General features: G+C 32.7%; 2 protein-coding genes across 6 annotated transcripts in view; one reads left to right on the plus strand and one right to left on the minus strand.

Moving 5' to 3' along the window:
- Nucleotides 1-16,103, plus strand: part of LOC143430111 (mitochondrial import inner membrane translocase subunit Tim21) — a 391,485-nt gene that overhangs the window by 189,680 nt on the left and 185,702 nt on the right. The gene's annotated exons all lie outside the window — the stretch shown is intronic.
- The window catches only part of LOC143430107 (solute carrier family 35 member F3), a 124,118-nt gene that overhangs the window by 63,519 nt on the left and 44,496 nt on the right, over nt 1-16,103 (minus strand). For all 4 annotated transcript variants that reach the window (XM_076906100.1, XM_076906097.1, XM_076906098.1 and 1 more), the window contains 3 exons: nt 5,102-5,449; nt 3,089-3,217; nt 2,795-2,984 (listed from right to left, as the gene is read on the minus strand). In XM_076906100.1, the coding sequence (XP_076762215.1) occupies nt 2,795-2,984; nt 3,089-3,217; nt 5,102-5,449 (667 nt within the window). The remainder of the gene's footprint in view (nt 1-2,794; nt 2,985-3,088; nt 3,218-5,101; nt 5,450-16,103) is intronic.

The following is a 16,103-nucleotide window of genomic DNA, read 5'->3' on the forward strand; positions in this document are numbered from 1 at the left end:
AGGTTCATTGAAAAAAAAATAAGATAAGAATCGAAAACGAACAAACATTGCTGTCAATAAATAAATTCGCTAAACCTAAGTATAGGCGAGTTGCAGCAAATCGAAAGTACTATAAATAGGAATATCACAATAATCCATAAGATATAAAACCGTTACTATTCTCACTTCAGTTATCATTAATACTTCTATTGGATCTTTAAATATTCAGCTATCACGCATCACCTATTTCGTCGGACCAATCATCACTAAAATTAATATTATTCTAGATTTCAAATTTCCAGCTTAAGTCACCCAAGAAATTAAGAATGAAAAATATCAACATTATACAAATAAATGCAAGTTCTATCGTTACAAATGAAATGATTGTTTGAACGAACAGAATCCAGATATAATGTTACTATCAGAAACCAAGCTAAATCTAAATCATATATAGTTAAGTTTAAAAATGATAATATTTTTCTCATCGATAGTAGACTAAATGTAAAGGAGGGACTCGAATTAGTTCTAGAAAGTAAACCAGTATCTAGAAATATTACAAGACAGACTCAATGATGCAATCCAAATCCAGAACGCATCCTAGTTAACTACTTTATCAATTTCCACAAACTGAAAATTACATTCAAAACATTGAACGATAAAAAATCAATAAGTTTCGACGGTATTTCAAACATAGTAATGCAAAGCTAGTAGCACTAAATCAAAAAAAAAGAAAAACGGCTGGGATCCGGCTAGTTACAAACCCATTAGTTTACTTGCCGACATCGGTAAAATATTCGAAACTATTATAAACGACGCTATAAATCACATATATCCGACGCAAAATACAATACCAGTATCTCAATCCAGGTTCAAATACAAACAACGTTTCGAAACAGCCGACACTGCGATACAACAATACGCGATCTCTTGAAACTGTTCGGTTTGAACACAAATAGAAATAAGTCCGCAATTACATTCGCGCATGATCTCCTAATTTATTTTAAATACATTAAACCATCTATAATCAAAACCAAATTACAAACATCATTCCACAAAATAGAAAATTATCTGTTCGTTTGGAAACTAAAATTAAACGCAAACAAATACGAAACAATTTTATTCAGACCTAACATCTTGAAAAAATTTTCCATAAACTCAGACCCTAGTCACCCTAAACTTTAAAAAGATTTTTGTTACTGACAATAGCAATAATAATATAAAATCGGACGCAACCAAAGTCATTCGTTATCTAGAAGCACGCATAGACTTTAGATTAAATTTTGACCAACATGTAGAACAAATATAATATAATTAGATAAAACTCGGAAAGCCTTCGCTATTAACAAAAGATTCTTTTACTATAGAGATCTAGACATATCTATGAAGCTACAAATTCTTAATCTGATCTATACTCACCTACCCTTCAACCATATGTATTATTCGGCATAAAGGCAAGCTCGATGGGAAAACGAAAAAAGTTCGACTATAGACAGATTTCCACAGTCAGAGACTACAAGAAAATACGTCAGGAACCGAGGATTTACTATATGAAAAAGTCAAAATAATTCGTATAACTTTTTATCATAAAGTTAATAAGAAATCACTGGACTGACACAAGAAATGTCACAAACAATAGCTTAAGTAACGAAACACAGGCATGATACCAACCGGAGCATTCATATATGTATGTATTTAGATGAAAGCCGAAGACTTAATCCAAAATCAAAATATAATCGTAACAATTTACTCTTCCTTTATCACTATTGTAGAAATGCTGCAGATAAAACAATCCTATACAATAAAAATATCCCGAATGATCGCAACAATATGCGTTTCATGTAAAAATGATCAAGCTATAACAATCAAGCTATGGTACCAAGAACAAATATAGAAAAATATTGAAAAATATTTTGTAGTTTGCCTCACAAATAGCGCAACCTCGTTACATACAAATAGATAAACATAGCAATAAGAAAAATTAGGCATATAAAAACGCGTTCATTAGACTGATTATACTATCTTTAATCTACTTTAATTTATTTTTGTTTTATTATCCAGTTAGGTGTGTGTGCTTTTTTCTCTCTCTAAAGACTTTTAATTTTAGCCTTTATTAGTTAATCTATATGCATATTATATACCAAAATATATACTCTCTTCTTTCTCGCTTTCCCTACCAAAAGCAATCCGTACCTAATATGTGTACCATTTTAATGTCTTTCGTTCTCAATAATGTTTAGTTATAGACCAGAAATTCCGAAGTATGTATTATATTTCTTTATAATAGCACGATGGTCGAAGAAAACCCCTCGTTCTTAACAAATCTTGGTCCATCTTATGTAGCATGAGATTCATCTCCCTTTTCTCCAAACTTAAATGTACGAAAATGCCAGCTGCACTGTTCAATTTACAACAGTGTACAATTATGTATAGAAAAAAATATCGATAATCTTGAGAATTGAAAAAGTTATATTAAAATAGATATCGTCTTACGACACATTCAAATTCCGCATGAAACGATTTTCTATCAACGCAATTAACAAAGTATTAGATAGGTGGCCTTGTATCTATTGTATAAATGAATCACCTTCCATATCGTAATAAATACTATGCGATTTTAAGAACGCAGCCACCGTGAGAAAGCCTTAAGCAAATTATACGGTAAATACAATATAGATTTTACTGAAATTGTTTGTAGCTTATAAAATGATAGAAAACATAATTTTTTATAAGACGAAGAATTTGTATATTTATCCAATAGTATCTAATTTAGAGGTGAATTCTGGATGTAAAAGGATTAGCTATTAGAAATACTAACCTAGGTGCAGAATACTTGCCGAAAGTAATGCCGTCCATGGCAACCGTCCCCAATGTACACTTTCCGCTCCCGAAAAATAAAGGGCCAAACAAACTGGCCATAACAACGCCGCGTTGCACAAGCCAATAAGAGAAAAGAATAAAGACATTTGACCAAATGTCGTTTCGCCTATGACTTTTTTGAACAGCACCTGGTTTAACAATATATTAATTATTTTTAATAACTAATAATAATTTATATAAATTTTAGCATAATTTGCAAAGTATTGGTCTATTATTGGTAATTGATTTTTACCTTATATACTGCTGAACCAGCTGCTGCTGAAGTTGCCAATACAACACCTCCTAAAGTTGGACTTCCAGTTATGCCATCCATGTATGCTAAAAGTGCAATTCCTGTATTGCATAAAATCACTGCTACTATCTGCAATGTAACGCATCCGCCATTATTGTTGAGTAACGATTTTATCAATCTGGCTAAATCGATATTAATTAATACTGATCATACGATTGTTACTGTCGGATACGCTTATTGTAGATACGTTTGCAGATGTACTATATAGTGGAGACCACCTGTTAACGCGCTTTCGATCTTGTAAAACTGTCAAACAAACAATTATACCTTTAACAAAGCTTCTACGTTCATTATTGATCTTTTATGTTCGATCTACTTCGTTCCATGTTTCATTCTTAGTTTTTGAAATAAACGCGCGCACACGCACGCATCACGATTTAGGCAACAATAAGAACATGAAAATGATGAAAGAGCGAGAAAGCACTCTAGAAGAAAATATTAACAACATTATATAAAAAAGTTACAAAAAACGGAAAATTAGTCGATAGACCTCGAATAAAACATAAAATTTATAATATGACGCAACTTAAGAATCATCTTCAACACGAATAGAATAATATAAACGTTGAAATTACTAAAAAAAACTTGTTAAACCAATGGCAAAGTGGACTTAAAACCATTATAAAATTTAAGGGATGTGTTTAACGAAATATTAAAATTTATATTTTTTGGAAGGCTAGAATTCTGTATTTAATAAATCTCGTGATATCCCGTTCTTAGGTCGCCACCCTTACGGTTTATATATATATATATATTTTTTTTTTTTTTCCAGAATTCCACGCTTACACAGTGCCTTGATAACCACTAGATGGAGATACACGACCTTGAACACGCGAGTTCGTTATCTCAAGTGTGACAAGGACGGTTGCTCGCGGATCATCGACCATGGTGGCAGTTGATGTTATATGATAAACACGAATTGTTATCTTTGGCAGTCGATCCAAACACTGTCGGACAACGATGCCCTATAAGAAAAATGGTCTAGCTCGAGTTCATAGGTAGAACTACAGAAACTAGAGCCACGTGGAATATTAATACAATTTATACATTAATTTTACATGTACTAATATGATAAATGGTCGAATACTTTGTAATTTTTATCTTATGTTATGAAAAAGAAATTTTTATTTATTCAATTTTCAAGGAATAATTCCTGTTGTCATTCCAAGTAACTTTTCGTTTTGCCAAAATTTCTAATTCGTCTTTATTTTTCATGTCACTAACATATGAGAAATGAAATAATGTAAATTATTTTGTGATCTAGTTAACCAATTTTTAAATAGTGGATCAATTTTCTACTAAACAGGTGAGTAATGTAACTTACATTGAAATACTACATTGTAGATATTGTATTTAATTTAACATAACGTAACGTACAACCCTGCGCACGGGCTCTGTACGCTCTCAGATTGACTACTGTTTTTCGTTAATAATTCGAAAACGAAGCTGAATCAGAAATTTTGGCCAAGAAAAAGGAGGCAGAGTTCAGAGGTACAAGTTCAGATGGCGTTGCGAGTGGTCACGATTCGGTCTCTGGCGACACGCATGCGCACTACATTCAGAATCGGGAGAGTTTCGCTGCTGCATGCTGTAGTACCGGCAACGTGTTAACGTTGTGTTATCTGAATAGATGCCCGTGCCTATAATGCTGGCGTATGCATTAAAAGAATTCCCCACTGAAGCAATTCAAACCATTTCTACGTATATCTTTTAATTCTAGAGAAGGCTCAATTGGTCTCATTCTAAAATTTTTACAACATTCGATGCCTACCATTTGCTGCAACAACCAATTTCGATGAAATTTTCAAATTGTATGTATAGTTGCATAAATTTATATGCAACTTTAAGTACGCAAAGTGTTAGTGCTACGGAGGATGAATGAAAAACAGATGATTTTAAGTTGAAATCAATGTATCCGACAATAGCAACCTGTTATATAAAACTGTTACTAACCCTTACTCCAACAAATTGTTCATGAAGAATAACCCAGGATAACAAATATACACAAGAGACGTTCGTCGCGAAAAGTGCCATTACATCGGTAGCTAGTAATATCCTGAGCGAATAAATATACATATAATTTGTAACTACCCAAAGTCCACAAAAAAGACTACATCTGAGCAAAAAACGACCACCAGTGAACCCTTTATCACGGAAACCTCGTAAACTGTCTGCAATTATTTCGGATGGAGTGTGACACTTAATTCTTGCACTTTGACAAAGAAAATATACTGGGAAATAAAGAATTTCCCAATTTGTACAGAACCAGGTTGTGAAGAATGGAGCATTGTATGGAATTGCCTGAAAAAACATAAAAAACTTGAAACATTGCACTATGCAATTATATTTTATTAATTAAACTGCTTACAATTAGATATTGCAATTGATTAACTTTTAATTATTGTTATGTCATGTTTTCAGTAAAACTATGTATTGATATCAAGCCATTGACGTATTAGATGTTAAAGTTATTTGTAAACAGATAGAGCAAAGTTGATTAAGCAAAGTAGAAATGTGTGCATGCAAGCGCTCACGCACATAACATACACATTTTAATGAAATAGTTACTGATTTTGTAACATTTTAATTAAAAAGTTCATGTTTTTGTAACACTGCAAACATAGTGAAACATTTTTAGCCTCTAGTAAGAGTAACTATGGTATTATGATAAATTATAATGTAGGCAAAAATTACTTGGATTGCATTGAATATATTTTGTATTTGACACAGAACAATATAAATTCACCAAATAGATTCATTTAATATTTATTAAAATATAATAAAGTGTGCAAAAAAAATTGATGATGTCATGCATCAAATTTTTAATTTTTACAGATCAGTTCTTTTAGCAAAACAGGCCATATATTTAAACATAAAATCATAAATCCATCTGCAATCGAATACAATAAAGCATTACAAATTGCCTTTTTTTAAAACACCTACACACAGTGAAACGTTTTTTCTACCTTTTTCTTTCTTATGATAAAACAGGAGAATTAATAATTTGCTGTATTTGATATGTCACACGTTCACATATCTTGACAAATTACTTAAGATAAATTTTTTATAGAAACTGATTTTATAGATAGCTTAGATACGCGTACAACATTTTAGCTACCATATTTATTAGATTCAAAATTTGTATAAATTGGTAATATTTCAATATAGCATCCTTGTTGTTTTTCATGGCGTGCACATGCACGAGGGAATTCTATAGGATTATTATCTAAAGCTGAGAATCCATGATATATTCGTGACTATATTTAAAGTTGTATATAAAAAAATAAATATTTTGTATAAATGTTATTACTATGTTGTAAAATAATATGTTGTTATTTATAAATAAATATTTTGAATAAGGTATTCCTTTAGATGAATGCATTAAAAGTATGTTGAAGTTAAATTGATTTTCTAAATCAAATCAAATATATTCTTTGAATATTTTGAATATATTAATAAGAAATATTTTTTAGGTGATATTTTAGGTGTTATTTTAACTTCAATATCACATGCCACATAATATGTTTAATGGCCATCACTTCACTTAATTTCAATCTTGATTTTTTTCTAAAGTAAATTCAAATATAAAATTTATACTAATATACAAACAAATATTGAAGAATTTAAAACCATAGTCCCTTAGATTTCAACTAATATTAAGATTACGTTGCAAACATTTTTATACAATAGTCATTATTGTGACCATATTTTCTAGTAATTACGTGTAATACTGTAATATATAATATATCTATTTAAATTCGAATTCCTTTTCCAGGAAATACTTAGTAAAAAGTCATATGGAGATTGATACATAATAAATATAAATAAAAAAGTATAGATGAATTCAACGCAACAATGTACCTATCATATCTTATAAAAAGATGAGCAAGAATCTTATTCAAAATTTTCGCAACTTTTTCCCTTATTAAACTATGAAAGCTACGATTCACTTTCTGTTAGTCATATATGCTATAACATGGTATATGCTGCACAGACAGGATTTTAAGCTTGGATTCCACAAAAACTAACCCTTAGACTAATAAATTTTATTCTGTTATTGACTTTTCCTAACTCTTTATAAGGAATCATCTTGTATTCACTTACATATATCTCTGAAATAATCTCTATTCACAAAAGGACATGTACTAGACGATAGAGAACAATGTTGTATTTGAGCATTTGAGCAAGGGATATACCACGAAGAGGTCATAATTTTTTCTCACATGTTTCTTATTAAATCGGTCCGTGATCTAAACATGTTAGGTATCACATATCTCATAAGAATCGTTGAAATACGTAAATACTATGTATTCACTGTAAACGCAACTCAGGCTTATATATTCAGCATACACTTGTAACTGGCGTTATGGACAACCAACACGCCATCTACATTCCTTTAGAGTTCAAGTAAAAGCACAGTATACAGTAGCGCAACTCTTTGTCAGCACAATTGATGTCAGTGTTACCGAAAATGGAGTGCACATGCGCGAAATAAAGAAATTGTCTCGCAACGCATCCTGAACTTCTGTCTCATTTTTTCTTTATTTTTTGGCACTTTTTCTATGTTTGCCTGACTTATTTTCATAACCAGTTAATCAAAATTGTTGATAAAAATAATAGATATATTATTTCTAATACAATGAAAAATAAGGAAAGAAAACAAAAGTCGAAAAAAGTATAAAATACATATGTTACAGTATAACATATAATATAAATATATCGTAATATAAATAATATTATATTACAATTATGCACTGTATATTTTCTTTAAAATTTATTTTAATATTATTTTATATATACCTATGCAAATATATCTGTAACAAATATATATTAATATCTTAAAAGTAAAGATTTCATTAATGAAAAAACGAGGATATCATATTTATAATAAAAATATACTTTTTATTAAAATAGAGATATCCTATTTTTTATTTCTTCCAACTTCCTTCTTGTTTCATATTTCAGCTACTCAACCCACCTTGATACAAGTCAAAGAAAAAAAATCAATAAAGATGTAAGAAACCATTTTTATACAATAATATAGAATATAAAGAAATGTAATAAAAAGGAAACACAATATTAAGCTTCATTTCAACTTCCTTTAAGCGTTTGTTGCTCTAGAAGCTTAAAAAAAGAGGCAAATAAATAATAAATACAATTAAACTTATTAGACAATTGAATATTTCGCATAAGCGCGCATCCATCCATTCAAAGCACATCTTATACAACATGTTATACAAATAAGACTGCTAAGAGATAAAGAAAAAAAAAAATAAAGAGCAAGTGAGGCAAAAGTTCAAATAGTATTGTGATCGAAATCTTAATGACGCGCATACGCAAATTACGCAAATTAAATTTTTGGCAACACGAAATCAGGAGAGTTGGCAACTGTATATTGTAGTAAAAAATTGTAACCCTAGTTCTTAAGCACCCTAATGAATAAAGCCACTAAATGATATTTTTTACAGATATCAAAGGAAAACGGACGTCCTAGCGTCCTTGTTGTATTAGACACGCCGAGAAGAACGAACGTGCCAGAGTTGTGATTTATTTTTCATCCTTTACGAAAACGCGCTATCAACAAAAAGCCAAAATACATAGTCTCACAATTTAAAAGTCGCACTGGCCCCTGGTGCTAGAAGTATACAATTTCGGCAGTAGTTCTCATTGGCATATAATTTGAAAACTGATGTATCTATCGGGTAAGTATTATAACATATCTTAAGCCCAAACCGATAGGTGTTTAATACGCACACTTCAATCCTAACATATTATAACTTTAAACGTATGATTTTATCATGTATTCATTAGAACCAATAAAATGGTTTACTGTTACTAATAAAAAATATCATAGCTATAAGGAGGTAAAATCTTCATTTTACATAATCAAAATTTGAAATAACAAATAAATAATAGAAAAATCATTTAACGGATAAGCTTAACTTAGGTTATGAATGTACTGATGACCGACGCATCCGTTTGTATAATATTCTTACATTCTCGTTGCTATTTTTCCTTGTTTATTTAAAATATGGTGCAAATGCAAAACATTATTTAGCAGAGATCTCAACAGAAACATTTAACATATAAAAATTCCTCTTACCAGCAGTACAACTTCATGTTTCTTGACTCTTTGATTGTAATTGTGTTTCTATAAAAAATTTGTATAATAAATATGAATAAAAATAAAATTTGTATATAGCGATTTAATTCGTGGCAAAACTAATGTTGAATCATGTGTACTGAGCAGCTTTCTTATTATCTCACTACGGTGAGAAGCTTTCGTTTATTTAAAAATTATCGACGGACTCTGAAAATATTGAGATAATCATAATCCCGACCCAATACGTTTTTTTTTTATTTCCTCTTGTATCTTTTATTTCCTTTGTACGTTTTGTGATTATCCAAAGTCTAAGTCAGAATGTTGGCTACGGATGAGCCCAGTATTCTCGAAAGAGGTCTAAAGAGGCTAACAAAAGTGGAAAATTACCAGGACTGAAAATTCCAAATGCTGACTCCCTTTGGATTAAAGGAACCGAAAGGGGTTATTATAATGGATAAGGATACCGATACTGAAAGGAATACTAAAGCCTTGAATATGCTTAGCCTTCCTATCAACCTCAATTTAAAGAGGCACATCAATTCAACCATTAAGATGAAAGATGCTTGGTCAAATTTGCAAGATGCCTTTGAAGATAATGGTTGAGGCAAAAGAATCTAGCTTTAGCAAATTCTTTGGAACTGTAGTCTTGTGGATTGCAGCAATATGCATAACTATGTACGAAAGATAAAAAATTTATGTCAATAGTTGGATGACATAGAGATAGCAGTATCAGATGGCTGGCAAATGTTGGTAATCCTTAGTGAGCTCACTGCTGAGTATGATTTACTTGTGACACTTCTCACTCAATGACATGTAAATATGTCATTCATTGACAACTTCTACGAAATAGGTGAAACTGGAATCTATGATTGCATAGTTATTTCAAGAATTTTTATGAAAAGAAACTAGTGATAAAACTGTCATATACACCAAGAAAAATTATAAGAAATCTGACAGAAATTCAAGCAATAAGGGTGAGTTTTGATGCTATTAATGCCAAGGTCTTGGTCATAAAGCCTCTAAGTGCCAGAGCAAGAAAAACCACACACCAAAGGGGGAAGGGGACAAGGAGGGAAAGCCAAACAAACAGTCCAAGAAATAACAGCAGAAGAATTTTGAAGAATTCAAGAAAAAGGCATTGTTTACTGTAGCACTGAATGCCAAAATCAAACCAGAAGTTGGTTTATTGATTGTACTTGCACAGATTATGTCTGGAAAGAAGAAAATGTTTGAAAATCTGGCTCAAGTGGAAAGTGGACTGAAAATTTCTATTGCAAATGATTAACATTTAGTCTCAGAGAGTGTTCTCATAAAATTGGTCATTGGTTCAGTGTTGAGAAGATCTCTAATATTTTGTGTATTCCAGGATTGTCAGCAAATTTCTTGTCAGTGAGTGAACAGTGATGTAGAGTAGAGTAGAAATTCAGTTGTGTTTAATTCTAGTGGGTGTCGAATTCTGGACACTCCAGTGTGGAAATAAATTATCCTCTACTGGCTACAGTAACATATGTGGATGGTTTGTACAAACTAGATGTGGATTCATCTAATAAAGTTGCATTCACAACTGTGGTTTCAGAGAATGAAGCGGAGGCTTATTTTGTATCTGCTAAGGCAATGTACAAAAGGCTTAGGTATCTCAACTTACATTCCATGAAGGTGCTGAGATCTGGAATGATTGAAGGTATGGATTTTCAAGATGATAAGGAAAGTAAGAAATGTATTCCATACATCAAGGATAATGTTGCTGATTGATGATTATACTAGAAAAACTTTCTGTTATCTGGTGAAAAGAAAGTTATCTGGGAGCTATTGGCTGTGCAGCATACATACTGTTATTTCCCAATGTTTAGTTTTGACGTTGGTGTGATTGAGGAATTAATTTCGATAGAGAATGATCCTCAACGACTCGTATTTTTTATAAGTTATATTTCGGTAACTGTTGGGGAGTGCAGTAAGTAATGAGACTTTCGACAAGATTTTGGTAGATGTGTCTTATGATATTTCGTATTTTTTAACTAACTTTCCTATGGATGACGAGATCTTATAAAGGTTCGCCAAAGTCGGTGTGTTCTTTAGCTAGGATATGCAGATTCATCATTGAACATTCTACGAAATTTGGTGAGTGGAGTGGCTATTGAAGGTTATTGGTTAATGGAAATTCTGATAAAGTAACCGCCCCAAACCATCAGTCACCCGCAAGTACAGAGTCTTACCCTCAGGTGACACACCCATGAATTCCGTGTGTCCTAATCTTGACCGTAACAAGCATTAAAATAGCAATAAATCCAAAAAGCGCCTCGACTTGATCAATGCGATAACGACACAAAAGATTCAAAGTAAATGACGAAGACCTTTAGTAGGTATGTGTAGTAAGTAATAATTAACTCGACTTTGAAAGTAATGACTTTTTGGATATTATTCCTGCTACGGACAACTGCTGGCCAAATGTGGCTATATTCGATAAAGCAAAGGACGGATCGACAGTTGTTTTATGAATTAGCGGACCTGGCTGAACCTCCCTTTGCTTTAGGCTATGCTTCAACAAATAAAATTTAATGGGTCTTAACACATACAAATACCAAAGTGGAAAAGAACCAAACTGGATGAGAAAGTGAAAAAGTTGGTACTCATAGGTTATGATAATGATGAATTTGGTTACAAGCTTGTTGATTTGAATCAAGAAAATTGATCGCTCATGTCAGGTTGAATTTGTAGAGGATATTTTTCCCTTAAGAAAGTCTCTGGACTATCAGTTTGATCCAGATTCGATTGAATTAAAAATATTTGACAGAGATCGGAGTGATACAGAAGGTTTAGATGGTGGAAATGATGGCAATCAAACTGCAATTGAAACAGGAAGTCTGTACCAGTGTACATGAAAAAAATTCTGACAGTTATGAGCAAGAACAAGGAGCAAAGCAGGAAATTCCTAAGAAAAGGTATCCTATAAAAAACAAAAAACTGAAGGAATTTAATGATTTTGTGTATTATTCAGCATTTGTTGATGTTGAGTAAATGCATGGTAAAGTCCCAGCTTCTTTTAAGGAAGCACAAGAATCCAAAGAGATGAGTGAATTGGAAAAGGTAATGTTAAATTCTGTTAGAGAGAGGAACCTAGGAACTTGTAGAGCCATTAAAGGGCTACAAACTGATGGATAACAAGTGGGTTTTTGCTAAGAAAAGAGACAATGATTGTCTATACTTTAGTGCATTTCTGTATGGCAATTTAGATGTACTTTTGCACATTCTTCACGTGCAATGGTAAGCTCCAAATGATTGTTACACTGTATGTGGATGATACCTATGCTTTTTTTTGTTTTTATAATGTCTAATATCCAAGACAAAGCGATAGTCATGTCATGGTAGAGTAACAAACAAAATTGTGTAGCATTATCAAGTGGAAGGGCTAAATACTTAGCCTTATCAATGGCCAGTAAAGAAGCTGTTTTTGCAAAACTTGTTTTCTGAGATCCTAAGAAAAGATATACAGATGGTAATTCTGAATGACTCAAAGTCAGTTCAGGCTATTGCCAAGGAGAATACGCTGCTGTCAAGATCCAAGCATATTGATATCACAACATTCGTGATTTAGTGCAGAAGGGAAAAATCATATTAAAATATCAAAGCACTGATAATATGGTAATTGACATTTTAACCAAAGCTTATTTAGCATGTGAAAAACCTCTGTATAGAGTCTTCACTAAGCACAAGTACAGATTAAAAGCGGAATGTTGTATAATCACTACTCCTACATCACTACGTTTTTCATAACCATGGTAATGCAACTGTGCTCCTACCTGCGGCTAATTTAATAAACTAGTGAAATGATCAACCGTAATGGCTGAAGATGTGCTTATTAATTCTCGCCCACCTTAATCCCATATAAATTAATGCAAATCGCTGTACTTTAACAACAATTCCATATTATGTTCTTATATTACTTACCGTATTTGCAATTTTTCTATATGAATATTCTTTTTTGTAATTAAATACATATTATCAACTACCGCAAGTTAAAAGACATGTTCTTACTTTTGCAACCCATTGCGATGAAAATTGGACTAAGAATAACAGCTTTTGTATCTTTATCTTTCCATATACATATAAGGTCAGTTACTTTCTATGCATTGTTGAATATTTTCGTAATGTAAAAATAGATAGGGTCATCAAAACATGGTCACCCTTGATTGGTCCCTGGTTTGGCGAAACGGGTATAAAAGACGCCACGGAATTCCCGGAAAGCAGTCTACTCTCTGACGAGCTTAAAGAAGTAACCCCCAGCGCAGGACACCTCCGCGGTACTCGGCTCAGATCAAGCTTAGGCCTTTTCGAACGATTCATTTTACCTGGAAAGCAGACGTCGTTCGCGGCACTTGTCACTTCTGCGCGTATATAGAAATATATATATCTATAATATAGAAACAGTGAATACTGACGACACCTCCGCGGCACCCGACACATTTACTCCACTACATTATTCCACACTTCAACCCCGCGGTTAATGATTCCTCGAAGAGCTTACTGTACATATGTATACATAAATATTAGCTAAATAAATTACTGTTACCCACTACATCTAAGTACGTTATAGTGATCTTTTTATTTTTCTCTTATTATTTATATAATCGCGTACTGTAAATAAATGTTTCTTACGTTTTGGTTAACTACGTACTGTACTGTAATATATGTTACATCTTTATTTTTTTTTTATTATACATTTATGATAAATACAGCATATATTAGTCAAAACTAAAGTGTTGTCCGAATATTTTCGTGACCAACTATAGAGCACGAGAATGTTTTTCAGCCGCAGGAGGAAACGGCTCGTTTAATTTTATCATTTGGATTTTTTCTTAAATTTTCCAAATCAAGTAACTACACAAGCAACACGATAATTAATATCTTCAAATTTCTTAAAATATTTTGAAAGTATATGAATCTCTACTTACTTCTCTAATATTATATTTTTATTTATTATTAATTGTTATTCAGTAATGGAGCTAAAGTGATACATATTCACGCAAATAGTAACAGTTTTTACATAACTGTATGTTTTATTGGTAAAACCCTTTTTACAACATAAAACTAATAAAAAAAAATGTTCATTATACACGCATCAAGGCTTTCTAAATCCATTTGTCAAGAACTGACAAATTTGAAAACAATATTATCGTGTTCTATGATCTTTTAGCGTTACTAAAAGTCCATAAGGTGCAAAGATTTAGTTCACCTCGTTGTCTAGTCAAGCGAACGACGGACATGGTAAATTCAATGTAAATCCAGGACGATAAAGCTGACGCGCTCTTTCTGATTATTACGATCTTTGTTTACCAAATACAAATTGTACGCTGCTCAGTGCACGCAATTTAGAGTTGATCCTGCTTTACACGAGATAAATCGGCACACTTCAATTCTATTTTCATTTATATTTATTATAAAAATTTGTTATAGATATGTAATTATAATCATGAAATACGAAATTATAATTTCACTAATAGGGATTTTACTAATACTTGAAATATATTTCTAAAGAGATCTCTGTTAAAATATTTTCTATATATGCATCATATTTTATGGTAAATAAGCAAAGGAAAATAGTAGAAATATAGAAATATCACAGTAATGGATACATCGATCATACTACATTCATAACACAAGTTATACTTATTAGACAAATGCTAAATAAATTTTCCACGTTGTACTCGTTATTTCAAACATTTGTTACGTGAAATAAAACATGTTAACCCCTTTTAGATATTTTACATAAATAGAATCAGCAACCAAATACGTGCTCATTTCTATCAATAACAATAACAATAACCCATGGTCTGGTTTATTATTTAGCATTTAGTAATACAAATCAATATCTGACCATATCCTAGGTTTAAAATTATAGTGCGTTACGATTAAATTACGCGTATTTTTAGTTAAATATACAGCGTTTGCTTACAGACGGGCTCGAGGTATATACAATCGCAAACAATTCTAGGTTCTTTCCCCGATAAATATGTAGGGACACTAAGGACTATCCCTAGGCGGAATGTGACAACACTGAACGACGCCACGTTACGTACAGAACAATTAGAATGAAAGAGAGTCTACTCAGATGCATTGTACTGTGAATAGCCCACAATCCCTATAGCGGCGATCCCAAAGTTTTTTTTTTTTGCAAGAATAAACATAGCATCAGGAAGCGTGGGGGAAAGCAGCGCGGGCAATGTTGCAGACAACAGTGCAGTAAATTCGAAAATTTCTAGCGAAATTCTGGCCAGAACATAACACAGGATGAAATGAAAGTCTGGTACGTGGTGGCTCATTAGGTAGGTTCATTAGACAGGATCAGAGTGTGCGTGCACGCGAGCACGCAGTGAGTCCGCCTCCCCGAGGTCCCCGTGGAAGCCCCGACGGCCGATTGGGAACATAGTCTCGATCGAGCGTGGAGGTTACTGAAAGGCTCACACCTCAGGAAAACGATCGCCGCGACACTGCTGGGTTTTTCCTCTCCCGATCCAAAGGACGGGTATTCGTTGGTAAGTGGATGGGAAACATATTCGCGTATGCCCTTGTGGCGTGGCAGTAGGCTCGCACCTCCTCCCGGGGTCGGGTTCAGAATAGTCTGGTACGTGGTGGTCCAGCAGGATCTAAAAACTATCGAAAAGATAGAAGACATCTTATTAAACCCACCGTTGGAAGAGAAGTATGGCAGGTTAAAGGAGGAACTAATAGCAAGGCTTTCCACCTCAAAGAAGAAGAGGATGCAGAGATTGTCCGAACAGCTAAGAAACCTGGCAGAATTAAACGTGCCGGAAGACCTCCTGAAAGCGCTGTCGACAAATCGCTTACCGACAAAGA

The sequence above is a fragment of the Xylocopa sonorina genome, chromosome 13, assembly GCF_050948175.1.
Source record: "Xylocopa sonorina isolate GNS202 chromosome 13, iyXylSono1_principal, whole genome shotgun sequence".
NCBI classification, from domain to species: Eukaryota; Metazoa; Arthropoda; class Insecta; order Hymenoptera; family Apidae; genus Xylocopa; species Xylocopa sonorina.